This window comes from Etheostoma spectabile, chromosome 5 (assembly GCF_008692095.1).
Source record: "Etheostoma spectabile isolate EspeVRDwgs_2016 chromosome 5, UIUC_Espe_1.0, whole genome shotgun sequence".
In the NCBI taxonomy this organism is placed as follows: Eukaryota; Metazoa; Chordata; class Actinopteri; order Perciformes; family Percidae; genus Etheostoma; species Etheostoma spectabile.
Window position 1 is genome coordinate 598,599 of NC_045737.1, and position 26,149 is coordinate 624,747.

The 26,149-nt window shown below is 39.8% G+C and overlaps 1 protein-coding gene across 2 annotated transcripts; it reads right to left on the minus strand.

The window, feature by feature from the left end:
- Positions 1-1,328: 1,328 nt before the first annotated feature.
- Positions 1,329-19,615, minus strand: ncaph (non-SMC condensin I complex, subunit H). Of its 2 annotated transcripts, none has more exons than XM_032516045.1 (18): positions 19,452-19,615; positions 17,459-17,678; positions 17,162-17,252; positions 16,850-16,942; positions 15,444-15,561; positions 15,111-15,262; positions 14,722-14,911; positions 14,525-14,607; positions 13,137-13,330; positions 12,450-12,595; positions 10,954-11,060; positions 7,416-7,535; positions 6,642-6,749; positions 4,979-5,125; positions 4,100-4,210; positions 3,671-3,747; positions 2,564-2,639; positions 1,329-1,659 (listed from the first exon to the last, which is right to left on the minus strand). In XM_032516045.1, the coding sequence occupies exons 2-18, from the start codon at positions 17,671-17,673 to the stop codon at positions 1,600-1,602; spliced, it is 2,088 nt and encodes a 695-aa protein (XP_032371936.1). In that variant the 5' UTR covers positions 17,674-17,678; positions 19,452-19,615; the 3' UTR covers positions 1,329-1,599. The 2 variants fall into 2 exon arrangements, with proteins under 2 accessions (XP_032371936.1, XP_032371935.1); XM_032516044.1 differs by lacking the exon at positions 19,452-19,615 and adding an exon at positions 17,829-18,028.
- Between the last annotated feature and the right edge of the window lie 6,534 nt (positions 19,616-26,149).

The following is a 26,149-nucleotide window of genomic DNA, read 5'->3' on the forward strand; positions in this document are numbered from 1 at the left end:
AGGCACGAGCTAGGTGTTATGTCATGTTTTGTTTATGATCAAACAAAAGGACTAAGGAAAGGCTTGAAGGTGTGCTAAGAAAGCCAGACTAATACAACTATAGCAGTGAGTCTATAGCAAACATAGACCTACTACCAATAATTAAAATCACCATTGTTATTATAAGACATTTGATTTGAATGTTGACAAATATAATTTGATCCACCAAGTCAATAAATGCCATTTCTTCACCAAGAAAAACTGTTAATAAACAGCTGAGCAAAGTAATTGCTAAGCAACCAACACAATAGTTTGATAAGACAGGTTTTGGATTTCGTATTGTAATGTTTTCAACATATCAGAAATCAGAATAACAAACATGGGAATCTATTGCACTAAAATGGACAATTAGAAATGTATAGTGAAAATGTAAAACCACTCCCACATTATGAAACCAAGTCACTCTGAATGCAATAATTAATAAAACTGTTGACTTTTTAGTCTGTGTAGGAACGCTTTGCAACATCTGACTCTCCTCACTGACATTACTCCGAAGAGTTGTTTTTACCCGGGATTAGCGAGATTTCTCCACATTCCCCAGTCTTACAGCTTGTCTCATGTTTTTTTCCCTATGAGGTGCCAGTTTTATTTTCAGAAACTTGGTTTATCATCCACCTTCATGCCATGGTTATCAGTCTATCACAATAAAACACCATTAGTAGTTCTAGTTTCTTGATTGGCTTGAGAAATAAAATTTCTCATTATGTTGTATTGCACAATGTGGATTTATTGTAACTCATTCCTTAATGCACTAACTCAGTATCTCTACATCAGCAGCCATGTTCAATGTCCCAGATCCCATTTGATTACATAAAAATGTCTTAATCCACATTAGGAACTGATAGTAATCCCACATTGTGTGTGAATGGTTATTAGTCATTGCTATTTATTTGGTAAATAAATTAAACTCAGTGAAATTTAACTCCACCAAAGAACTCAGCTGACTGAGTGACTCCTCCCTAACCTGCACCTGATACTGATGTCATACCAGTCCCACCCAGCCAGTTGCACCGACCAACCGGTTTTTCCTCCATCTAGGAAGGGGTGTGGTGAGGCTAAAATGCTTCGGTCATGTCAGAAGACTTCTGTACGCTGATCTGAGTCACAAGCAGCTAAAAATAATCCCAGCTATTATGTCTATTTCAGAGAACAATTTGCCTGGCAGGCATTAGCAACTGTGCTAAAAATACTGTCTATTGCATTATTAAAATGTGAATTGTGTGAAGAAAAGGCCTAATGATGTAAAATTACGCTGTACAACATGTTTTAGAAAAAAGGCTTTTATTTTCTTGAAAATAAACATTTTCTGTGCAGTGGGTGAGCAGTTAAATTATCTACACACAGGATAAGCATCAAGAGTACAGAATAAAAAGAATAGAGGCAGTTTTGACTTTAACAGTTGCTTATTACGTATTGTATTTGCTAGAAAATTAATAAAAACATTATACAATCTAAACAAGAGAATGTGACAGAGATATACCAGATAGTAAAGAGTAAAAGAGATGAACAGGTGGAGAATAGCAGCAACTCTCCCCATATCATCCCATCATTTTATTCTTCTCAGTGGCCTTGTCTGATGATGATATCTGACATGTCATCAACCTTCACCAGCTCCAAATTCTGTAAAAAATAAACATATTCCATATTGTACTTAAAAAAGAATATATATACACTTTTCATTTTTCAACAGATGGCTACATGTCTAAACAACCATTTCAGATTCTCCAGTGTTTGTAAGAGCTTTGTAGCAAAACTCCAAGGTGAAGAAAACATGGAAGGTGTGTACACACGTTCTTCTTCATTTCCTTCTGCCTGCCTTATTACTGGTAAAGACTACTACCATTAGCAGCAATATCAATAGTGTAATAATCATGTACAATCATTTCATACAAGACAGCTTTAAGTGTATAATTGCATGATCAAAAGAAATAAGAGTGGCTATTTGATCAACACACACACACACACACACACACACACACACACACACACACACACACACACACACACACACACACACACACACACACACACACACACACACCACACACACACACACACACCACACACACACACACACACACACACACACACACACACACACACACACACACACACACACACACGAATTGGTCATAAAATGTGCTCTGAACTCATCTAAGTCAATAACAATAGAAAAACGTCTGTCTAAATTAATACACATACACGCAAACATAAAACACCATCGATATACACATGTATAAACGTTTTGATGCAAATGTTCACAGATGACGCCTTTACGTATCAATTTTCACACACACACTTTAATATTAATCATGAAAAATACATTAATATGCATATGAAATACATCCTGAAATAATGAAAAAAAGCAATAAATAAATGTTAATATACTTCAATAACAGCTTAATAGCAGGTACCCCAACTCTCCCTGCCTCCCTCCCACTCTTTTTTATATTTATGTATTTTAGGATGTATTTTTTGAAAATGTTGAATAAAACGGCATTCTTTAAGCCATGAAAAAACTCACCTTTTCATTGGCAAGATGAAGCAGCGCAACAAAAGCCAGAGGCACCGACAGGTTCTGAGCCATCGTGTTTGGCAATCTGGAAGAGAGAGAGAGAGAGAGAGGAGAGAGGAGAGAGAGAGAGAGAGAGAGAGAGAGAGAGAGAGAGAGAGAGAGAGAGAGAGAGAGAGAGAGAGAGAGAGAGAGAGAGAGAATAAATGTCACATTCTGTGAAATCATTCTGTTCAAACCTAGTGCCTTCAAGGGAGTAATACGTCTTTTTTTAGTTCTGCTCCTAGCTGGTTCACAGCACGTTACAAAGCAATAGAACTCTAGAGATGAACATTTTTCTTCACAAAAATATTGATTGTTTGAATCTACACTTCCATGTCCAAGTGGAAACCCTGATCTATCCAGACAACAGTGAAAATACATGCCATGCACTTTTGGTGAGTGCTTTTCAGTCCTTGGCTGTGTCTCAAACCGCTTACTTGCAAACTTCAAACACTTCGTTTTAAGTCTATAGTGTAGATAATGCAAAAAAGTCAGTGCGCTGAAAGAACCTGGCTGACCCCCTAAAAATGGTCAAAAAGTTCAGTGTGGAACAATGGACACTACGCGCACTAAACCTGCGGCATCTTGACGACAAAGTGAAAAGGGGAGGGACCAGGGACGTCGTCCGGCAGCTTATTGGAGAAACGCGTCACATGGGTCCGCCTTCTCCCGGAATTAGCAACCAAGCTTATTGGCGGCCAGATAGCGGCTTGTTTGGAATACGATCTCGAATGTTACGAAAATAGCTCACCGAAACGTGTTTCTGAAAACATTTTAAACAAGATGTAGGCCATTCAGTTGCTGAATCTGTGTTTTTTATATCAACAAAGTTTAGGTTTAATCGATTTTTGTCCAATTTTGAGAGGCGGAGAGCTGAGCCGTCCGCTCGTCATTTCCGGTACGCGTTTTAACATAAGTGTTTCTTTTGGGACAATACTAACTATCGACAGTGGGCACTACAGCAGTAAGTGGTCAGAGCACATTGTGCAGCAGTGTACTGACGAAAGTATGCAGAACGAGACACAGTCCTTATTATTCCCCATCAGTGCTGTGCCATAGCAGGAAGTCTGCAGGTACCTTTGAAGCAGCGTCTTTGTAGTCTGACTAAAGACCTTCTCCCCACACACTTCTTGTTTCTCCACAGTGTCCACCTCCTGTGGGGAAGATTAAGAGATAACTAATAAAATACACTGGTACCACACACACACACACACACACACACCCCACACACACACACACACACACACCCACACACACACACACACACCACACCACACACACACACACACACACACACACACACACACACACACACAACACACACACAACCCCACACACACACACACACACACACACACACACACACACACAGTGAGCAATGACCAAATGAAATGCATTGTCTTATATAGCTGCAGACAAAGAAGCTGATACATGGCCAGTCTACCAGTTTATAGTGTATGAAGTATCTTCAGTTTATAGTATCTCATAGTCTATAGTGTAACTTACCTCTGTGGGTTTTTTTGGGCTTTCAGCTAGAAGTGTCCACATGCTGTTCTTGAGTCTCTTCATGTCCATTTTCTTTGCTGTCTTAGCATAATTAATCTCAATCTTGTTGACCTACAAAAACAAACAATTCAATTATAAACCAGTCCAAGTCATAATGAGCAGATTTGTTTGTTTAAACTGTGTCCACAGCAGTCAGGCTTCTGTTTTTATAGTCAGTGTAGTCTAAACAATTGCTGTCAGGCTTTGTCCCTCACCTTCCTCTCTCAGTGTTGCAATTTTCAAAATCCCTTCGCCAAGGGAAACAACAACAAACTTCTAGCAAGCAAGCAAGCGACATGCTGAAAATGACAAGTTTGAAGAAAAATGTGGATCGTGCAACAAGGTAGGGCTGCTTGGTTCTTTCCCTGAATGATTGTGAAGCTTTACAAGAGAATGTGTTTCCTGCATTTCCTCTCCAACTGGGACGTTTTGGGACAGACTGGCGGGGATTGTTATGGACAAAGTACACGCCACTATACACTGGTAAGAGCAATTGGCGTGTAACCATGTAAACAGCTAATGTAAATTGCTCATGCAACTGCATTGTGTGAACAGTTAACCTATTTAATATTTTATGTGGCTATTTGTTTTGCATGGTGCTAAAGTTCCTTCCCAAGACTTTTTTTGGTTTACAGAAATGCAACCAACCCAGGGTTATTGGTTTGTCAGCAGGATTAGAGAAAAACTACTGGCCCAATTTTTCTTGGTGGAAGAGTGTCGCATGGGCCAAGGAAGAAGTCATTACATTTTGGAGCTGATCTGAATCACCGGGCAAACACACACATTCATTTTCAGTTAGAATAAGGTGTTTGTGCTGCACCAAAATCTTGCGTTACCCACCCTGTGTGGTTCAGGTACCAGATCCTCCTCCCCGTACGTGGAAATGCCCTCTAGATCTTGTGTGGACGGAGGTATGCTGTCACCTGAAGGCTGTGTATCATCTGAACCAGCAAACCCTTCGACATCATCATCATCACTGTCGCCCCCCTGATGAGGAAGATGGACAAGAAAATGCAAAGGCAAAGGATAAAACATTCAAGATGTGGTTCCCAATCAATTTTAAATGACAATTCTCTATTATGGTTCCTCCTAGACCTGAAACAATTATTACACAATTGGCTAATTGTCAATATTTTTACATAATAGCGGTTATTTGTTTAACCACAACTAATTTGCTATCATTAACTAAGGTCTTGATGGGTGGTCGGACTTTACATTTTAATTATTATTTTAATTATTAGTTGTTGGCACTTGACCCTATACACGTTCATTGCAACAAAATTGACAAGGGGGGGTGGGGGCACATTTAGAAAAATTGTTTGATAATAAATGGGCATTGTTTACTTTACAGGTGTATTTGTGTTACATTATCTGGGTTATATGACAGTGAGTATATAACCAAATGATGTATCCAGTACTAGATCTTTTTCACGGCATGTTCACATGTCATAGTTGGAAAAGACCAGGTGTATTCAAAACCATTAATGATGGCGGCATTCCACTTAGGAGAGGCCCTGGTATTCTGCATGCTTACTGGGACACTTGATGGAATTGAACCCTTTTCCTACTACGACAAGTCAAAATGTCTGCTGTGAAAAAGGTCTATTCATTAAAAGCTTAAACATCCCATGGCATGAAAATTTCACTTTATGAGGTTTTTAACATTAAAATGAACTCCCCCAGCCTGCCTATGGTCTCCCAGTGGCTAGAAATGCCGATAGACGTAAACCGAGCCCTGGGTATCCTGCTCTGCCTTTGAGAAAATGAAAGCTCAGATGGGCCGATCTGGAATCTTTCTCCCCCTTCTCTGATTTGCTCGCCCAGAGAATTTGGCCCGCCCATGAGAGAGAGACATCATGGCTTTCAAACAAGCAAAGTAGCAGTTGGTCAAGGCCACACCCACAGCCTCCACCTTGCCCCCCCTCTCTCCTCCTCAAAAGCTACAGACTCAGAAATGGCACATCCTCATTGTGGGACTGGCTCTAGTGGCTGTAATTCAGCACCAAGGCTGAATTTTGGGAAAGAGACTTCAGATATGGTATTAGGGGACCACTAAGGTCTATGTAAAAGCCTCATGTCATGGGACCTTTAAATGTGTTTGAAAATGTAATACATTCTATAAATAATCTTTTTTTTCTTTAATAAAATTTGACTGAAAGAGAATTATATTGTTCACAATACCATTACAACCATGTACAACAATAAGTTGTACAGCTAAATTTGGAATTGAACAGCTCTAGCTCCAGAGATTAGAAGTCCTCACTTTTAGGGGATTTTACAGTACAGTATTTGGTAGAAGTAGCCAAAAGAATCACCTAGACTAGAGTTCTTTTCTGAAGAAGGGACAAAGCTACACATCTACTTCTCAGTTTGTTCTTTCCAAACTTCCAATACCTTGCAATGTCTCCCACCCCTACTCCTTAGATGAAGATAGTATGTTAAAATACAGTAAAATCAAACAGACAAAAACAAATTTAATCAAAAGCCATAATAAAGTTCAGACCTGAAGACCTGGACAGAAGTTGGCCGTGTCGTTGGCGTTGTTGTAGTCGTAGTCTCCAATGCCTTCTCCGAGCTCTCCAGACAACCTCTTCTGGCCTTCTTGACTCAACTAGAATCAACAAAACCAAATACATCCTTCTTAACCGACAAATCATCTTTATGTGGGTACGGATACTGAAGGCACATTACATGATTAGGCCTGTTTCTTTGTTTGAAGGTGCTCTAAGCGATACTGGGTGATGTTACTTCTTATTGACGCTTGAAGTATTTTCAAACAAAACAAGACCAGCTCTCCCCTCCCTCCACCTCAACCCCTCCCTTCAGTGCTTCAGCGCATTAACCGCCCAGACCCCACCCTTCCTCCTCTCTGGGTCACATAACAGCAATAAAACCAAAAGATGTATCCTGGCGTTCATTCAAAAGTTTGTCTGGAATATCTATATATATTCTTTTCAAAAATTGGACTGAAAGAGACAATTATATTGTTAATTGCAATTATTTCTGAGGAAATTAATTGTACAACAAAATTTGGAATAGTTACAGCTCTATATATGATGACTGTAGCATGGCTCAATTTTGTGCAAAGACAAATTTTGTTTGAAAACCTAACCACCACAAGAACTATGTGATTGCTGTACATTTTTTGTGGATTAAATTGATAAAAAATGTTTCTTTCTTCAGCCAACATCGGCCCCGTATCAGTGTTGAAGAGGACGGCTGAGTTCCTCTACCTTTAACCTCTTCCAGTCCGCTGACAGGAGTAGTGAGGACTCACCGAGTTGGAGGGTTTGAGTCTGAGCTGGGAGAGCGTCTCTGGGGAAAACTGGAAGTCTGCTGGGAGAGAGGTTTTCTTATTGCTTGACGTGAGGGCAGACTTGCTGTTGGTTGTGGCCGCCTGCAAAGGGAAAGCAGACAATGTCAGATTGAGTTCAGATACATTTAAGTGTCTAAGGTCTCTTGACCATTTTCAACTCATATGCTCTTAATTTGACTGTATTCAGAGATTTTGTTCAGTGTCTCAAATCCATACAGACAGTGCTATCACTTACTGACAAGTACCTACTAACACTTACCGACTAGCTGAGTATTTTATTTGCAGATAATAGGGATGAAATGGTGCATCGTCGATCAATTAAAAATCTACATAAATGCAAAGATTACAACAGGTTGAGATAAAACATTAATCATGATGCAATTTTTAAACAGCCTAGGGTGCAAACTATTTTTGATTTTACTTCTTTGACTTCAGACATTCTTTGAATTTAGTTATTTTGATGTGGGATTTGTTTTAGAAATCCAATTATTAATTTTTATTATTTAAGATAAAATACAATTGTAAGTGCACTTTTGATAAAAGAACGCATTGTTTTGGACATTTTATATAAATAAAGGAATATTTTCAGTCATTTGTCTCCAGCTCATTCTGTTAAAAAAAAAATCGTATTGTGAACCCAAAATCATTGATAGCATCAAATGGTGAGTTGAGTGTATCATTACATCCCTAGCAGATTATGGGTCCTATTTCAAGGAATTTAATCTAGAGATAAAACCGTAGGTATCATTATGTATCGTGCCAATGTATCACCGAAGAGTCTGTGCTCAGATCAGCAAAAATAGCTGTCCTGACAATTTGATGACATTTGATCTGAAGCTACCAGGGTGGCTTAGTTCTAAAATGTTGTCGTCAGGTCCAGTTCACAAGCGGATTACCCACACTCTTAAAGGGTAACTACCGTTTTTTTTTTCAACATGGACCCTATTTTTTATGTTTTTTGTCTAAGTGACATGGGATGGGAACAACAATCTTTGACATTGGTCCAGTATGTAGCTGCAGTCAGCAGCGGAAAAACAAGCTACAATGTAAATTAATAGAATATTAATCTGAAGGTAAAAACAAGTGTCTGGAAATGATCCCTGGAGATAGACCTTTAAAGTGCTCATATTTTTGCTCATTTATAGGTACATATTATATTTAGAGGTTCTACCAGAATAGGTTTACATGGTTTCATTTTCAAAAAACATTTTTGTCATACTGCACATTGCTGCAGCTCCTCTCTGTATTGAACTCTCTGTTTTAGCTACAGAGTGAGGCATCGCACTTCTGTTCAATCTTTGTTGGGAGTTACACACGTGCAGTAGCTAGGTAAGGACAATCGTAGGGTGGGACTTGCCTAGATGTTACGTGGGATTTATAATAACAAGGGCTTGCCACATTAGCAGTTAAGCGAGCATTATATTCATATCCATATTATTCGTGTGGATATGTTTATTTGTTATTTTAACATCCTGTTATGATGTGTATGTTGTTTGTGATGTCTGTAAGCTACTGGGACAATACATTTCCCCTTAGGGATCAATAAAGTATCTATCTAGCATGTGATTGCAGTAGACATGAAATAAAAAAATACTAAATTTTATATATATATATATACATATATATATATATAAAAACGATATCGCAATTCGAATACAAATTGACTTTTTTGCACACCCCTAAAAATGATATATAACACAATAAAGGGAAGGGGTATACCCAAAAGGCATAATATGACCACTATAAAACCTGAGAGACCTTTTTGTTTAACCAGAAACAGCCCTGAAGTCGCTAGCACTAAACCCACCAGACTCCATTTAAAAAAGCAATACTTTTATCAGATATAGAGCAAACATTTTCTCACATGTAAAATCGGTAAACTACGTGTTCATTTCAACCAAAACTAGTTGTGATGGTTGAAACAGTGAAAAGATGGCTTTGCATAGTTTTATTTTGTTTCTGTCAACTTTGAATAAAATGTATTTATTTTATTTTATGCTAAAATTGCTGTTAATTTACATGGAGTCTGGTGGGTTTAGCAAACGCAATTTCGTGGATGAAAGGTCGACCTCCTTAAAAATCCTTTCCATAATGTTGTCAGACACTTAGAATTTTAATTAAAGCCTGTCAGTGACAAAAACAAGCACTTTTGTGAAGGTAAATACCAGCTGGACAACATTCCTATTAACTTAGATTGTAGCTTGTTTTGCCGCTGCCGACTGCAGTCATCCTCCTTAATACTGGTCTAATTTCAAAGATTGATGTTCCCATCAGTCACTTAGAAACAGGTACTCCGGGGTGAAAACCCCCCCCAGTAATTATCCTTTAAGAATAGAGTGTGGTGCTGGTTAATTAGCTATAACTACCACACTGAATGCTGTGTTGCTATCGCTACCACACCAAGAAGTGCCATGTTTTTTCATTTGGTTTGGTTTCACACTACATTTGTCACACGCACCAAACACTGTAAATAAAAAGTCACAAGATCGAAACAGTCGCTTGTTTATTGGACAGAATATCCCAAACTACCCAACACTTCTGGTCTTAGAAATAATGGAGCAACACATTTATAACGTGTTGGGTTTTCTGGATCTGCTTTAGTGTTTCTAATATTTTAGAAGGGGAAAAATGAGCAGCTGACAGAGAGCAAGTGAAGGGGGGGAGAGGAGGGAGGAGAGAGAGAGAGAGAGAGAGAGAGAGAGAGAGAGAGAGAGAGAGAGAGAGAGAGAGAGAGAGAGAGAGAGAGGATGTCACACAGACAACAAGCGATTTGTGCTCAGAACAGTTTATGGATCTGAAAGTTATCATGCTTTAAATCTATATTAGTCCATAAATTGTGTGCAAGATTGAAATTGCAGGAAAGTAAATTTACTTTTTGTCGGTCCGAGCTTATCACCACAAAAAAAAACATGCTTGCACGGGTATACGTTGCGTCTAATGACATGAATTGGATTCTACTGACATGGATTGTGTCTGATGACATGTCCATGTCTTACATGGTTTCAAGGTTTTCTAAACAAAACTTATCAAAATTGGAGCAAATCCGACCTTTGAAGTGTCGGGGAGCGCAATGTTCCATGACACATTAACATTCCATTTGCATTGACTATTATGCCTATATGCGAGAATACCTATGTAATGTCTTACGTTCTCAGCTGAAGTAGACACATTAATGTTACCATTGCCCATTAGCCTAGCAGGTAGTTGAGTGTCCTCCACGGTTAAACTTTAGCCTGCGTCCACGTTTTGTAGCCTAAAACAGAGCAGCTTATATTGGTAGAGAGAGCAACAAGTTAGCAAACTGCCGAGTTGCCCTCTCTGCAACATATTTCATTTGGGGGTAAGGCAGTTCACTTCTCATCTAACGCTTGGCAAGAAAGCAAATTTCTCGATGTGTCCGACTTTCCCCTTATAAATATCAGGTAATATTTTTTACCAGATGACACTTCAACTGTGAGTGTGTTGTGTTTGGAATGACAAGAGCAGCGAGGGGTCTTACTCTCGTGGTGCGGAAGTAGGTCTCAAAGTTGACATCGTCATTGAAGTCAATTTCAAAGGTCTTCTTGGGCTTTCTTTTACGCGTCTCCTTGTCAGGCAAATGGTCCACTATAAGATATTAAGTACATGATGCAGGGAACAGACAACCATTAGAAAATCACCTCAGCTTTTGTAGAAAATTTGAAAGCCTAATTTATACCTCAAAAGTAAAATACAAACAAAAATAAGCCCAATGTGTACAGCATCCAAATAAATTTCTGTTATATTTATAGTATTATATGTAACGGAATGACTATAGACCAAAGCTTCACATAAAGACAGCATAAAAAGAAATAACGTAAGTTGAGGCTGCATTAGTCCTGCTTTGCCCCACCTTCCTCCACAGCGTAGCGGAGGAGGGTCTGGCCAGTCCACAACATTCCAGGATGGGTAAAGAATATTATTTAAATGTAAATTTTTTTTTATAAATAGGTTGGCTAAGGTTAGCTAATCTGTCTTCTCGTGTCTTGACTGATGAACAATAAGGATACGTTCACACTAAGTCTTAATGTTTAATTCTGATATTTTTGCTCAAATCTGTGGCTGATATCAGATTCTGATATACTCTATGCGGTTTTGAGCTGACGCGCATGCACAAAAGAACAATAACAATGACATCAGATGCAGCACGATATTGCACTAAAGCTGGGGAGGTTATGGAGGAAGTAAGCATTTTGGCTTCACTTTAATTGTGCCACGGGGCGACCCTATGACTCACGCGCTTGCATGCGTTAGATTCCTTGATCCGTGTTTTAAGACGGGTTGGTTACATGCTACCCATTTGTAATGATACAGTCTCTCTCTCTCTGTTAGTACAGTAGCTTGCTCTACCTGGCCTAGTAACATATCAGCATGCGGTAAGGTCATGTTCTGCGCCTGGGCTTGGACATGGCGGTCTCAGGTGAGAGATGAAAGGCCTTAACGTGGATTGCTATCACACTTTCCTTCATCCGCTCATTGCTCATTGCCAATTTCCCACCTTGCAGAGAGCGGCGTGCAAGAAACCCAATGTGCCATGACGTAGGTCCCCTCAAGGCCAGGCTGATGTTAGAAGTCCCTCTAGTGGACAGAACGTGTAAAAACAACCACATGCTATAGTGGCATCAACAATGTATAAGCCTGAGTAGTGTAGTACATATTTAACCCGTTTCATTTGAGAATTGCATATTCTTTTATTATTCAAATATTTTGAAAAAAATGAATGAATTTGAATGGTAATAAAGAAGAGCAGTGTGGATGCTCACATAGTTCTAGTTATTGTTCTTGATGTGGACAGGCCTTAAGGGTACATTATCAAAAAATAATTGTATTGTAATAATGTTATTACTTGTATATAGCCTGCCTACATATAGCAAGTACATGGAAAAATAATAAGTAAAATTTCTTGCTCCAGGGCACTTCTCAACTCTGGCACCTCAGTCGATTCTAATTTTGTGTTAAACCACAATTTTCACTCACACTTGTGCTTTGGCTTGAACTGCCAGTAGCCGGGTCCCGCCCACGTGGCCATGGTCCTGGGGCTGAAGTAGGAGTACTCCCTGGGCTGAGAGGACAGCTGCAGACACATAGTGGCGATGTCTCCCTCTCCGATGGGAATCACATCCCTGTACCACCATCACGACAGCGTGAGAACCCATTCAAACCAGCAAGCACTTATACACAAATCAGTCATCTGTTAAAAGAGGCTGTGGCTGATGCTGAGTTTTGATTTTGACCCATTCAGTGAGCCCTAATGAAGTAAATACCTCCTCTCATGGTGATAATAGGCAATGCAATTATCTTAGCCCCATGATTACATACTGCATTTCAAACTTGCAAGCTTGAGTAAACATTAAAAACAGTAATCCTAAGTAAATTAAGAAGACATTAAGAAGGAGAGGCTTATTCCTGTATATAACTTAATAGTTGACGTTCTTTCATCCTAACACAACATGCAAACCGCACTGAAAGAGGACTAGGAGAAACAGATAAAGAGCGCAGAAACCAGAGAAAGAGAAGATATCACCACAAAGTGAGCCGGATACTATGAAAATGATTCAAACTAAAACAAATTGATCAGTAATCTGTGGTAAAAGGGTGAGTTCCTCTACATCTCAGCAGAAAACACACACCCCTTTTCAACTGCTCTACAAGCCACAACCGTACCTTCCTTTGCCAGAGCCAGAGGCCTCACAGCCTTCCTTGTACTCCTTGGCTCTCTCCTCACAGTCACCCATTCCCTCATCATAGTCGGCGCCAAAGTCATGGCAGTCATCTTCTTCCAGCTCAGGCTCGGGCTCAGCGTTCACATCAAACACGTGTTCGCCCTGCTTCATCTTATCCAAAAGCTGATTCATGGTCTGAAAGAAGATGCACAGTCAACTGGGATCTGACAGCCTCTGTAAAGAAAGTAGTTCTCACTAATGCACTACGGACCATGTCCGAAGGAACAGGCCCGAACATATTCTGGAGAATACAAATACACATTAGACATAGGAAAAAATACACAAAAAGTAGACAAATAAGAATAAGAGTTATAATAATATGTACACACACACATATATATATATATTTATTTATATTTAATTTACACACACACACACACACACACACAACACACACACACACACACCACACACACACACACACACACACACACACACACACACACCACACACACACACACACACACACACACACACACACACACACACCACACACACCACACACAACACACACACACACACAAGGAGTAAGGTGTGGATGAATAGAAATGACATATTGCACAGTAGGTGACACAGAGTAATAAATAAATATGCATAGTGCGGAATATTTTCAAGTGATGGATCATGTTGCAGGATCAGCTAGCAGTGCTACACTATAATGTAATTTAATGCAATTCAATATTATTTATAGTGTCATAGAACAACAAGGGGGGGTGGCGCCTGGGCAGAGCGTGAAGAATGCAGGACGTGAACCGGTTTGTGATTTGGGCATAAAGAACTACCGGTGAGTCTCCTGCTCTTCAGTGAATTTGTCTGACAATTTCGACATATGCCCTTACTGACAGAAGTTCCCAAATCTCGCAGTCTCTCCAGTCAGACATTTTTGTTTTCTGTCTTTGTAAAAATCACATCATCATCATAAAACATCATTACACCCAGTCCCTTGCTGTTGGGCTCAATTGGAGATTAAACAGACTTTGTAATAAGTAACTTGCAGAGTACAGAACGACTGATGTTCGAGCTAACTGTTTCGGATATTTGCATTCTCACATACAGCTCCGCTGGTTAACATCTAGATACTTTCAGGATTGAAGTCCATTTGTGAAAGGGGCTCAAAACTCATACAGTTGATTTAGGAACATATGGGTATAAAAAGGTATGTCGCCCTATTATGCAGTCCTAGAGTCCAGTGTTTTTTTTTCTACCTCAAAGATGGCAAACATTTAAGGGGAATTGCTGCTTTAATTACCACTTAATCTGAGAAATATGAAATAATTCCATCAGAATCATTTATACTATTGGGTTAGGTGGTTAAATTGTTTCTCTGACCTGCTCAGGGTTCCAGCTAGTGAAGGAGAAGTCCTTCAGTGAGGGGCAGATGGAGCTCTTCTCCGTGGAACGTTGTAGTCCGGCTGGCAGAAACAGAGCACAGAAAGATGGGGAGGGGGACAGTTCAAAAGATGAGACACACAGCTGGGTGGTACTAAGGTTCTCATGAAAGATTGGGCAGAGTTAATGTTTTTTACCCATGAACGGGGATGCAGGAACTCCCTGCGGGGGTGGAGGAGAGTATGAGGGCCTGGACTGCAGGAGGGTCATGTAGGAGGGAAACAGCAGCTCACAGCGACTGTCTTCACTGAAGAGAACAGACAGGAAGACGCCGGCCGTGCTGCTCTCATCGAAGGACGAGGCCATCCGATGAAACATGGGATCCACCTGGGGGGGGGGGGGGGGGGGACGACGACGACATTTAGACTTCAGAGTAAAATGTCCAACATGTATGTTAATGGCCATCAATATTACCTAATTACCCTGCTAATTGCATTCTGCCCACAGCACAACTATCTTTCTTTTAGAATTGGTATGGGTGTCATCTGAACTAATACTGTCCTGTAAAGATAACACTATACAGTACCTCACACTTCCTTTCAGACTCTGCACTATTGATGTTGCTCAGGTTCTGCTCCACTGTCTTCTTAGGAGGTCTCTTTTTCTTTGGCTGCTTGGCAGTCCCATCCCCTGCTGCACCCCCTTCATTTTCCCCGTCTTCCTCCGTCAGTCCATGGCCTGTAGATGCACAAAAAAAATTGAGAAATAAAAACAAAAAATCAGAAAATTTCAAATTATGTAACAATGTGAGTAGACAAAGATTTACATTCTGTAGGACAAAGCCTTAAAGAAAAAGGCACCCATTCCAGTGCATTCTAATGAAAATCCAACAACACACGTGAAAGTAAAAGGAGCTTACCTTCTCCAGGTTTGGTCTCGGCCCCCAGGCCACCCAGCACCCTGTAGGCATCAGCATGAACAGCATCCACCCTCACAGCATAGATCTTGGTACTGGCATCCAAAGTGCCAGCTGCCACCTTACGGAGGACAGACACACAGTTCAATTTTATTTAAAATAGCCCAATATCACAAATTTGATTAAAGGAGAAATGCAAACATCATACACACTTATATACTCATACACATGTATGCCTGTCGCGATGGTCAATATGTCATTTAATCGCAGAATAAAATGAGCTCGATAATTTTTCGGGCCGCTTGCTTGTTTGTTTTCCTTCTCTCTCTCTACTAAAGACACAGTGGGGACATGACCACTCTCTGTTCCTTAGTGTAACGAGGAGTGAACCCTCTTGTCAGTCGCATATGTCTTTGTGTGGGGAGGCGGGGCTCCTGGCAGAGAGAGAGAGAGAGATGCAAGGCGCCGTCATAAAAAAAAAAGAGTATATGAGCGATATCCCTGGCGTCCTGTTTTCTTCTTCTCATTCCAAACCACACAGTTGACAACCTGCCGGTGGAGCAGAAGAAAGTAGCTGCACCTTCGCCAAAATTAAAGCAGAAAACAGAACTATTTTGGAACAAACATTAACTCGCCATGTGGCAGACAGCCACATATTTAAAATGTCTTCCAGTTCCAGTGTTAAATATTCTCTAGAAATAATAGTTTTTTGATCTTTGAAAAGGTGTACGTTCATTATTATGCCATTATCATTATATTAGACGAAAATGACAAGATCATTGTTTATTGCAATCCTTTCTGGGACAATTTAAAACATATCTAATAAAAATGTAATAAATACAACAGTCCTGTCAGACTTGACTGGGTCTGCAGCTTTCATTAGGTCAAGTCAGTATGCTGCAGACATTATCAGAACAAACACTGTGTCAGACAGTTTAATTAAAGAATTGAATGCGCTATATTACTGAATCTAAGACCTTTGAAGGAGGAACTGAAGCACTATGTGAAACCAACCGATATATATTTGAAAATGTGATTTGAAATTTTAAATGAATGCCCATATTGCTTGAAATGAAAACGTCTGGTGAAAAAAAGTCGCATTTTAGTTTAGGAAAAATAAATTGATAACAGCTTCAGAATTTCAATGTCAATACATTTATAAAATTTCTATAAAAAGTTTCTTTAAAGGAATTCACCTAACTGATTTAAAGAAAAGAAAAATACAAGATACACCTTTGACAACTTTTTTGCAGGGATGACTACAAAAAGGTTTTCAAGGTTAAACTGGGGACAATAAAAGTATGATTTGGTCCCACTTCTTTAAGTTAGTCAAAAGTTCAAAGACTTCTGGTGAACCAAGGAGGAGTTATCAAAGGCGCATAAAGTAGATGAAAAAAGAAAATTCAAACCTTGAAGTTTGTGAGCTCAGAATCTTTCTGTTTGAGAATGTCAGCCATGTAATCAATCAGATGTAGACCAAAGGCATTTTTGGTCGTGATTTTCTGCGAAAAAAAGAAATGCATTTTTGATTCCTTCCTTTCAAGTCTTAATACTATCTATTTCAAAAGTAACATGTCTTAAACACATAGAAAATGCAACGGTCAAGTAGAAAAAAAACATAACATCTCCGATGTAATTAGTGTAACACTTCAAAAGGCACACCGTGTGAGACACTGATTGATTTCTCAGCAATCCAGACACACACGCGCACACATACTCACATTCTCAGTGGAGAGTTTTATGCAAGTAGAGTAATGCTCTGTGATCTGTGCATTTGACAGTTTGGGCACAGCAGCAGGAGTCCCCACAGCACTGAATACAAAAATGAGATTATCTTTAGGCACTTAAGATACATATAAGAAATGCAAACAGAAAGTGGCTGTGAAGTTTAATGCTAGTTGAAATGGTTTTGGAAATCACATTCGCTCAAAAACGTTTACATGTCACACCATCACCAAAGTCATGCTAAAAACACAGTCAAAGGCATGGTTTGCCAAACCTTGAGCTGTACAGCTTACCTATGAGAAGCAGAGTCAGTAATGGAGGAGTCATTGGCAGACTGGAGATCAATGACCCTGGACCTCCGGCGCTGACGTCGTTCCTGTACATCGTCATTGAAGGCTGCCTGCAGCGGGGTGCTGCAGGTTAGAGGGGACGACACACCCTTGTTCTTCAAGGAGGACGCCGTCCAGCCTGGAAGTATCCGGGAGACTGGTGTGGAGGCTGCACTCATCTTAGCTAGAGACAGACAAAACACACAACCAGGGTTCAAAATGAACTTTTATCATCCACCAGCCAAATGGCTTGTGAATGTTCAAAATTTTACTAGCCACTTAAAAGGTCCCATGACATGGTGCTCTTTGAATGCTTTTTGTGGTCCCCTAATACCATATCTGAAGTCTCTTTCCCAAAATTCAGCCTTCAGTCTTATGACCTCATAAGGGGCGAGATTCGATTCATCCATTTTCTCAAAAGGAAGAACAGGATACCCAGGGTTCGGTTTACACCGATCACCATTCCTAGCCACTGGGGGACCATAGGCAGGCTGGGGGAACACATATCAATGTTAAAAAACCTCAAAGTGAAATTGTCATGGCATGGGACCTTTAATAGATTACAAGGCTGCACAATTAATCACGTTATCAAAATCACAACATGGACTAGTGCAATATCCAAATCGCTGGGGGGGGGTGCAATGTTTGTTAAAGGCAAAATATGCGTCAAACCGTTCTGAATGAAGTATTGTGGCGCTGCAGAGACGCCCCGGCCTACACACTACATCTTTGTTTGGTACAGATCCTCGCAAAAACAACTAATATAAATCATTTAAATTTATAAGATTTAATAGTAGTCAATGCAAATGAGAACAATGACACAAACAATATTGTAAATCATATCGCAGTTGCAACATCAATCAAAATAATCGCAATTAGATGTTTTCCTCATATCATGCAGACCTAATAGATTACCATTATTTTTTTTTGGGGGCTGGTGAGTGAAGCATATCTACCAACCCCTTCCATATTTTACAAGCATTTGGCTGGTAAATGGAGCTAATTCTCAACTCTGCACACAATCAGAGGCTACATGTTGAACAAGGTCCAAGTTTCACCTTCAAACACAAACTAGCTTGGATGTTAAAGGATAACAATGACTGTATTCTGTATGGGTGTATTAAATGGCTTGCAGTGTCAGAGCATACCAGTCTTAGAAAATTGGAAACAGTACATGTTTTTTTTTTTAGCTTATATTGTACTGTTGAATTTTAAAGCCAAGTTTGTCACCCTTCACAATGAGCTGACATCCAGTAGTAGGCCATATGTAAACATAAGGGTTCGAGTGAAAAATGCAAAGAGTCATGACTGTAAGATGAAAACAAAATAAATGTGCATTCATGCCCCAGGATCAACTTAGCACGTCACATGTTACCATGTTTGCTGGAAAGGTGAACATTTAGTTAATACGCCTTGGAAAAGATAAGAAGAGGTTTTCCACGTTTTCAACATTTTCAGGCACTACATATCACACAGGTAACGGTAACGTAATACATCTCTTCACAACAATTTTTGCCCCATCCACTCACATAATACGATGCATTCCTGAAATACATTGTGTAAAGAAAGTGCTGCTTTGTGGGTTATATCTATGTAGACCCCGTCCTTTCTGAATTAAATTAACTTTAGCTAGAACGACACGCACACATAAACAAAGGACTCCAACGGTTTTATAACGTCAACTTAAAAAGTGTTTAAGTCTTCGCTAATAGAAATTTTGAAAGCAAAATGTTATATTAACACAGCATATTTCCTTACCTGTCTAATTAGATGTTTAACCCCAACCAAACAACCACAAAAAAACAACGTTGCCCTAGCTCAATTAGCCAGCTAGCTGATGACGCTAACATTACATGCTAGTGTGAACGGGTTCTTGCTAACTTTGATAGCTAACGTTAAATGGCTCCGTGACAAGCAAGAACCTCAACAAGAAACTTACTTGGTTCATCCAACTTACCTCAATTTGTCTAAAATCCGATGTGGCTTTATTGCGTCTCGTTATAATTTGTTATACGACATACAGACAACAGAGCAAGTTGTAGTTTTTCTTCCTGTACAGCGTTTGAATTTTTGCGCCGAACGGTTTACGTAACGACACTATACGTAATGACGTCAAACCACGCCCACTCCGAGGTTTTTGACTCACAAGCATAGACCATAGGATACAGTGACGGGAAAAATACATATAGTCAAGTCTCAAAATCTTACTAAACTGATACAATTTAAAATCGCCGTTGTGTGTTGTTATTTTTTTAAACTTTGTATGTTCGCATGCATTTTTCTATAGTGAAATTTTACGACTAAAAAAGTTTAATTTCATCAATTAATTGGTTTATTATTATTATTAATATTATAATTATTATTGCTATTATTATTTGTGGTAGTAGTAGTAGTAGTAGTTGTAGTAGTAGTATATATTATGATACCATAATGACATCATAAATAAGCATTGCAGAATCAGAAAAGTTTTTTTTGCCACAATAAGTTAATGACCAATTTGCTTTGGTGATTGGTGCATATAAACACACATTGAACATTATTATCAAATAAACAATAAATAAAGAAACAAATATATACTAATAGCTGTTTGGAATGGGTGGTTGAGAGAGACCTGCTAAAATGAATCCTAAAGACAACACTGTAATGCCTTTGCCGGTCCGGTTTTTCTCACAAAGTCACAAACTGATTTGCGGCAGGTAGACGGCACTACAGTAACTCATTGTGACAGGTCACTGATTTTGGCATAACACTGGAAAAGCCTGTGTTAATGAGTATGCATGCAGGTAAAAGGTGGCAGGATATTGCTTTGTATAGGCCTAATTGTCTTTCAGTTTTATTTAAGAAAGTTATCTGTTATCTGTGTTATGGCTGAGGGAGAGCCATGATGATTGAAACGCGGGACAACTGAAACATTCCAGTTTTCTCCGAGTGTAATGATGATAGACAGACTTCCTTAGGTCATAACATACAGCACGTTAACCTCCTTCTATCAGACAAACATCTTCCTGTTATTTCCTTTTATCACGGAGTTACAGCTGATAAACGAGTTTGACGGGCAAAAGGTGGTCATAACTATTGAACATGTTTGGATACATGTGCAGTAGAAGTAAGATGTCTCATTCTATAGCTAAAAAAAGTGATGTCTCACTCTGTAGCTAAAACAGAGACCCAAACACACAGGGTGAAAACAGGATCTGCAGAAATGTGCAGTACAACAAAAATATGGTGCTTTTTGAAAAAGACCTATTCTGGTACACCCTCAAAATACAATTATGAACCTGAAAATGAGCAGAATATGGGCGCTTTAAGTACTGGAAGCAACACGTACACAGTCACAGACATGCATACACATGCAGACACACACATTGTGTAAAAACATCGTATTGTATTAATTAACAGTGCAAAATTACCAATCAGCTCTGCTCTTTAGGAGTTCATTAAAAAGCTACATGATGCTGAAAGTCAACAATGATAATGATTATCTAGCTCAGGGGTTGGCAACCTTTTTAATATTCTTACTAATAATGGGGGAAATGTCAATCAAACTACTGTATATGACAGGCTATGTTCCTGCCAATGGATGTGAAAGAGGCCATTTTGCATGCGGACAGGAACATTTACAAACAACTTTCTTGCACACTTATTGGTAATACGCCATTGGTTGAGCTTAATGAATGCCCCTGATCTTGCTGGATGACAGACATCGAAAACCGCCAACACAAAGACAGGTTTATGAAGCTAGACACAAAAGTGTAGAAGGGAAGACATGCTGGGTAGGGCTAAAGGGACATATAAGGCAAACACAGCACAAGCACAGGAGCTAGAAAAATGAATATCCAAAACACAAAATCTGCCACAGACAAACCATAAAGACCCCATTTACACCAAGACACTGGGTGACCTACTGTCTAACAGGTTGTTCCTCTAACGACATAAATTCACATTTCATCATTAAAGTGGAGAGTGATCTGAAGATCCGATTCTCATAATTAAATATAGTACAATAACATCTCAAGTCCATAAAAGTACATTAATGAATTTTATGCAAATGGAAATGTATAGGAATTCTTAACAATGCTGTAATTATTACAGACTGCTGGATTAGGAGTTCAATCTGATGAAATTGCGGTCTATGGCCCAATGTGGATATACTGTATTTGCTCCTGCTGTTTTATGTTTCTACCGGATAAGCGGTCGAAGATGGATGGATGGATGGATGTTTTATGTTTCTGACAATAATGTTAAGACACATTAATTTCTCAGGCAACTGTCATATGTGTTGAGAAAGAAATAGAGTGGAAGAGTTGTCAAAGATGGAAAAACAATAGCTGCTCACTAGGTGGCAGTAAAAAATAAGGCAAGGCTCCATTCTGGCAATTCCAATATATGCAACAGCACTGGTATGATATTTGGGTAGAACGCTGTCTGTTGCATTTCCACTATTTGCTCTTTATTAAAAATTCATGAAAATAAAAATTCATGCCGTCATCCATCTGCTATGGCAATGGCGGCACTGTATCAATTACGTTTTGGGATTTCTCCAGTGCATTCAACACCATCCAGCCGCTGCTACTGGGTGAGAAGCTGCGGCTCATAGGCGTCGACGTGTCGACAATCTCGTGGATCACTGACTACCGGAAAAGCCGGCCACAGTTTGTCCATCTGGACCGTGTTCTGTCTGATGGGGTGGTGGGTGAGTGGTACAGGGGCTCCACAGGGGACTGTGCTGTCACCTTTACTGTTCACCTTACACACCTCAGACTTTCAGTACAACTTAGGGTCATGTCACCTACAGTTAGAGTACCTACATTTTCTGATGACTTGGCAGTTGTTGATGGACAGGGGAGAGCGCTGGTGGACAACTTGGTGGAGTGGGCTGGTAAAAATTGCCTGTTGAATGGGCCAGAGATGGTGAGGTGGAGATTGACTTAAGGAGGAGGGTTAAGTACAGAATTCATTCAGTTTTAGGCAACGACCGAATTGCCTCTATACTATCTAGTACCAAAAAATACCTTGTCATTCAATACCAAATTTTGATACCTAAGGAGTAAATCTCATCAGCGTTGGTGAGCCAACTAGCATGCAGCATACTTCTACTAAGATCTAGTAATGCTTGTGATTGGCTGTTTAGTGTTACACCTCGTAGAGGCAGGGAACACTCTATGTTACACAGAGACAGGCTCATGTAGTAGGAGCTGAAAAATAAATAAAAAGATTTGTGTCGTGGGCGCCTGGTTAGCTCACTTGGTGAGGCACGCGCCCATAGAGGTTTACTCCTTAATGCAGCGTCCCTCCTGGGGAGGCGGCTGTCTGGCTGCTGCTGATGCGGTCGCACACCGGCCTAGTGCACAACGCACCAGGCCTGAAATGAGGGACATGTGGGGGAATTTTCGGCGGCACCGGAGCAATCCTGCAAGGGGAACTTTGTCAATATAGACTCTAAACATGTGTCAGGTATCTAACGTTTCTGTGTTTAAAGATAAATCAGTGCCCCTGCTAGTTGAAGACAGGAGGTGATGTTGTCTCTAAAATTTTACCACTAAAGAAGCTCATGAAGTTGTTGCCTCTGTGGGCTGTAGGACTACATGACTCAATAGAGCTGTGACTCTCTGTCAGCCTGGCTACAGTGCTGAAAAGAATGTATATATTTGAAAAACCCAAACATAATTTGTCCTCTGACATTAGTGTAAGCCATACAGTGTATACATCAGGACCGGCAAGAACAGAAACAAATGCCTTAATATAGGGATACACTAAAAATCTCCTGGTGGAAGACTGTTATAGTATTCATAGCTGGATGTGGTTCCAGCTATAACACATGCAAACCCCCTGTGTGTGTGTGTGTGTGTGTGTGTGCATGCGTGTGTGCTGTAAAATCTCTTACGCACTTCAGTGTGATACACGGTTATGGCATCACAACCAAATGACAGTGTGTGCGTGTGTGTGTGTGTTGTGTCGTGTGTGTATGTGTGTGTGTGTCATGCTGACAGGCCCTATTTTTTAACCACCCATACATAAACATAAGAACATGCATACACATATTTATGTCAGCATGCAGCAGTGCCAAACAAATGAAAAGCATTTACTGTATCTCTTCAGCAGAAGCCTCAGCTTTTTTTAACTAGACAAAGCCATTTGATTGATTTTTCCTTCCCAGTCTTGATGGGAGATGATGAGAATTATTAAATGACTCATCTTTCCTTCCTTTCTCTGCTTCTCTGCAATCCTAATTATTTTCACTCTGTAGTTGTCAAACACTAACATTTCTTGCTCAAAGTTATTTACAACACTGAACCTCGGTTACTACTTTTTTATCTTAGTTTGACCTGTCTTTTACACAAACACACACACTTGCTCTTGTTATCTCAGGGTTAATGGGGAACTATAGCATACTCAAAGAATATGCAGTGCTATAAGGGCCTATACTAAATTGTGTTGTTAAGGAGATATTTCAATCAGGAGAGACATCTTTGCAGATATGCAAAAAAGTTTATTGTACAGCATAATAAAATGTACAAAGCCTTTGGCGATTAGACTCAATTGTTATACTAATAGTTTGCATATAGGGGTAGAGAACCATCATAACCCCCCGATGGAACCTAGACACCGGTGGTGGCGACGAAGGAGCCCAAAGACCAGACCGACGGAGGTTCGGGACTGGTCAGCTGGAGTCGAAGACTGGAGGTGGAAGGGGGGTGGAGGGTTGCACGCTTTGCCTGAAACGACAGCTGATAGCAAAGGGAGAAACAGATTTTAAAGCAGGATCTGTGATTGGCCCTTGAAATTTGTGTACGATGCTGATTAGTTCAGCAGGAAGGCGAACGCCTCCACCAGCTGATTCGATTTAAGTAAAGAGAATTTATTAAGAATTAGGTTTTCCTGAAAGAATTTACGCTGAGCAACATTTCAATCAGGAGAGAGTAGTTTGCAGATGTGCAACAGTTATACACAGCATGATAAAAGGTACATTTAGTTGGATGACAGCTGATTTGATTTAGAAGCATTGATTAAAAGTTAGGTCATCCTGAAAGAATTTACTCTGAGCTACAGAGGTACTGTAGTGGTCCAATGCTTTTAATGAAATTACAAAGCAGGGGCTTGCTGTAAATGGGTACACAGGGTTGTTAAAAAGGGCAGACTGAAGCACGTAGAACAAGGTCAAAGAATAAATTGTTGGCTATTAATATGACTAGCAAAACAGAAAAAAAAGAAAAGAAATGCAAAATATATTGTCATTTTATTAATAGAATAAACCATTTTGGTAAGTGTATTGAATGTCCTCAACTTTGTGGTAGTGACAGCACTGTGCACTTCTAAATGTACAACTTTGTGCCTGTACAGAAATGATTTGAATATGTAATAAAGTGCTGTTTTTGACAAGGAATGGAGGAAATGTTGGATTTCAACATCGGTTTTTGACATCATTTTGACGGTAGAAATATGTGATAATTTATATCTTAATTCAATTCAATTTTATTTATAGTATCAATTCATAACAAGAGTTATCTCAAGACACTTTACAGATAGAGTAGGTCTAGACCACACTCCAGAATTTACAAGGACCCAACAGTTCTAGTAGTTTCCTCCAGAGCAAGCTTATTGGACACATACACAAAAATACTTTACTAATAATGATAATGATGATTTTTCCTCTAAGGTTTGTGCAAGGAACAATATGGCAAATCACTTGTGTTAAAGTAAAGTCCGGAGTGTTAAGCTCACCACTGGGACCACAACCCCGAGTCTTCAAAGACGGTTTGAAAGACAGTTAGTGTCACAAACCCTAAAGTGGTACCCTTGGGGGTTTACCACCAGGGACGTTTTGGAGCATTTTGATGAGCGATGTCCCTGATTTTTCACTAAACATAAACATCATTAAGCATAAACAAGCAAGCTGGCAGTGTGATTCACATTCCTTTTGACATTTTCAAGCTGTAAAAGTGATTGACAGTTGGTGGTAACGTTCCCAGAAACATTGCAAAAAGAAAAATACAGAAGTAATTCCACCAGCAAAAGGCAGAGAAGACAAAGACAGCTAATGCCTATCATATACTAGAAGAGAGATCTTCAACAGGGGGTCCGGTACCCATAGGGGGTCCTCAGAGTTGCTGCGGGGGGGGGGGCTCCAAATAATTGTTCAATTGTAAAAAAAATAAAGAAAATGACTTAACACGAATCTAACATATTATTAGCAAATATAAATCCCCACCTATAGGTAAGGTAGTCACTAAGGTAGTAGTCTTGCTTTGTCAGACCCTCTCCCAAAGCGCGCTGGAGGAGGGTCTGGCTACTCCACATAGCATTCGGGGATGGGAGGAAAATGTGCTTTGATTTATTGGCATTTCTTTAAACCAATCACAATCGCCTCGGGCGGTGCCAAGCACCTGAGAAATGCTGCGGTGCCGCTGCAAAATAGGCTCGGAGGGAACTTGTTTTGTGGAACACGTGTGCATTTGAAATTTGTTTTAGTCATGCAACAGAAAACTCAGATTGGACAGATAGTCTAGCTAGCTGTCTGGATTTACTCTGCAGAGATCTGAGGAGAAGTTAACCATAGTACCATACCATAGTACCATACCATAAATACACCAGGGTTTAAAATGCCATCAAAAAGGAAGCCCAAGGCAATGTATGTATGAGTGAATGAGTGAAATC

Coding starts and splice junctions, on each gene's coding strand:
- ncaph (XM_032516044.1), bottom strand. CDS start 17,904: ATGGATGAATCGAATCTCGCCCCTTATGAGGTCATAAGACTGAAGGCT. Junction 14,608..14,721: donor TCCTGCATCCCCGTTCATGG/GTAAAAAACATT, acceptor TGTTTCTGCCAG/CCGGACTACAACGTTCCACG. Junction 1,660..2,563: donor TTCATCTTGCCAATGAAAAG/GTGAGTTTTTTC, acceptor TATTTTTTACAG/AATTTGGAGCTGGTGAAGGT.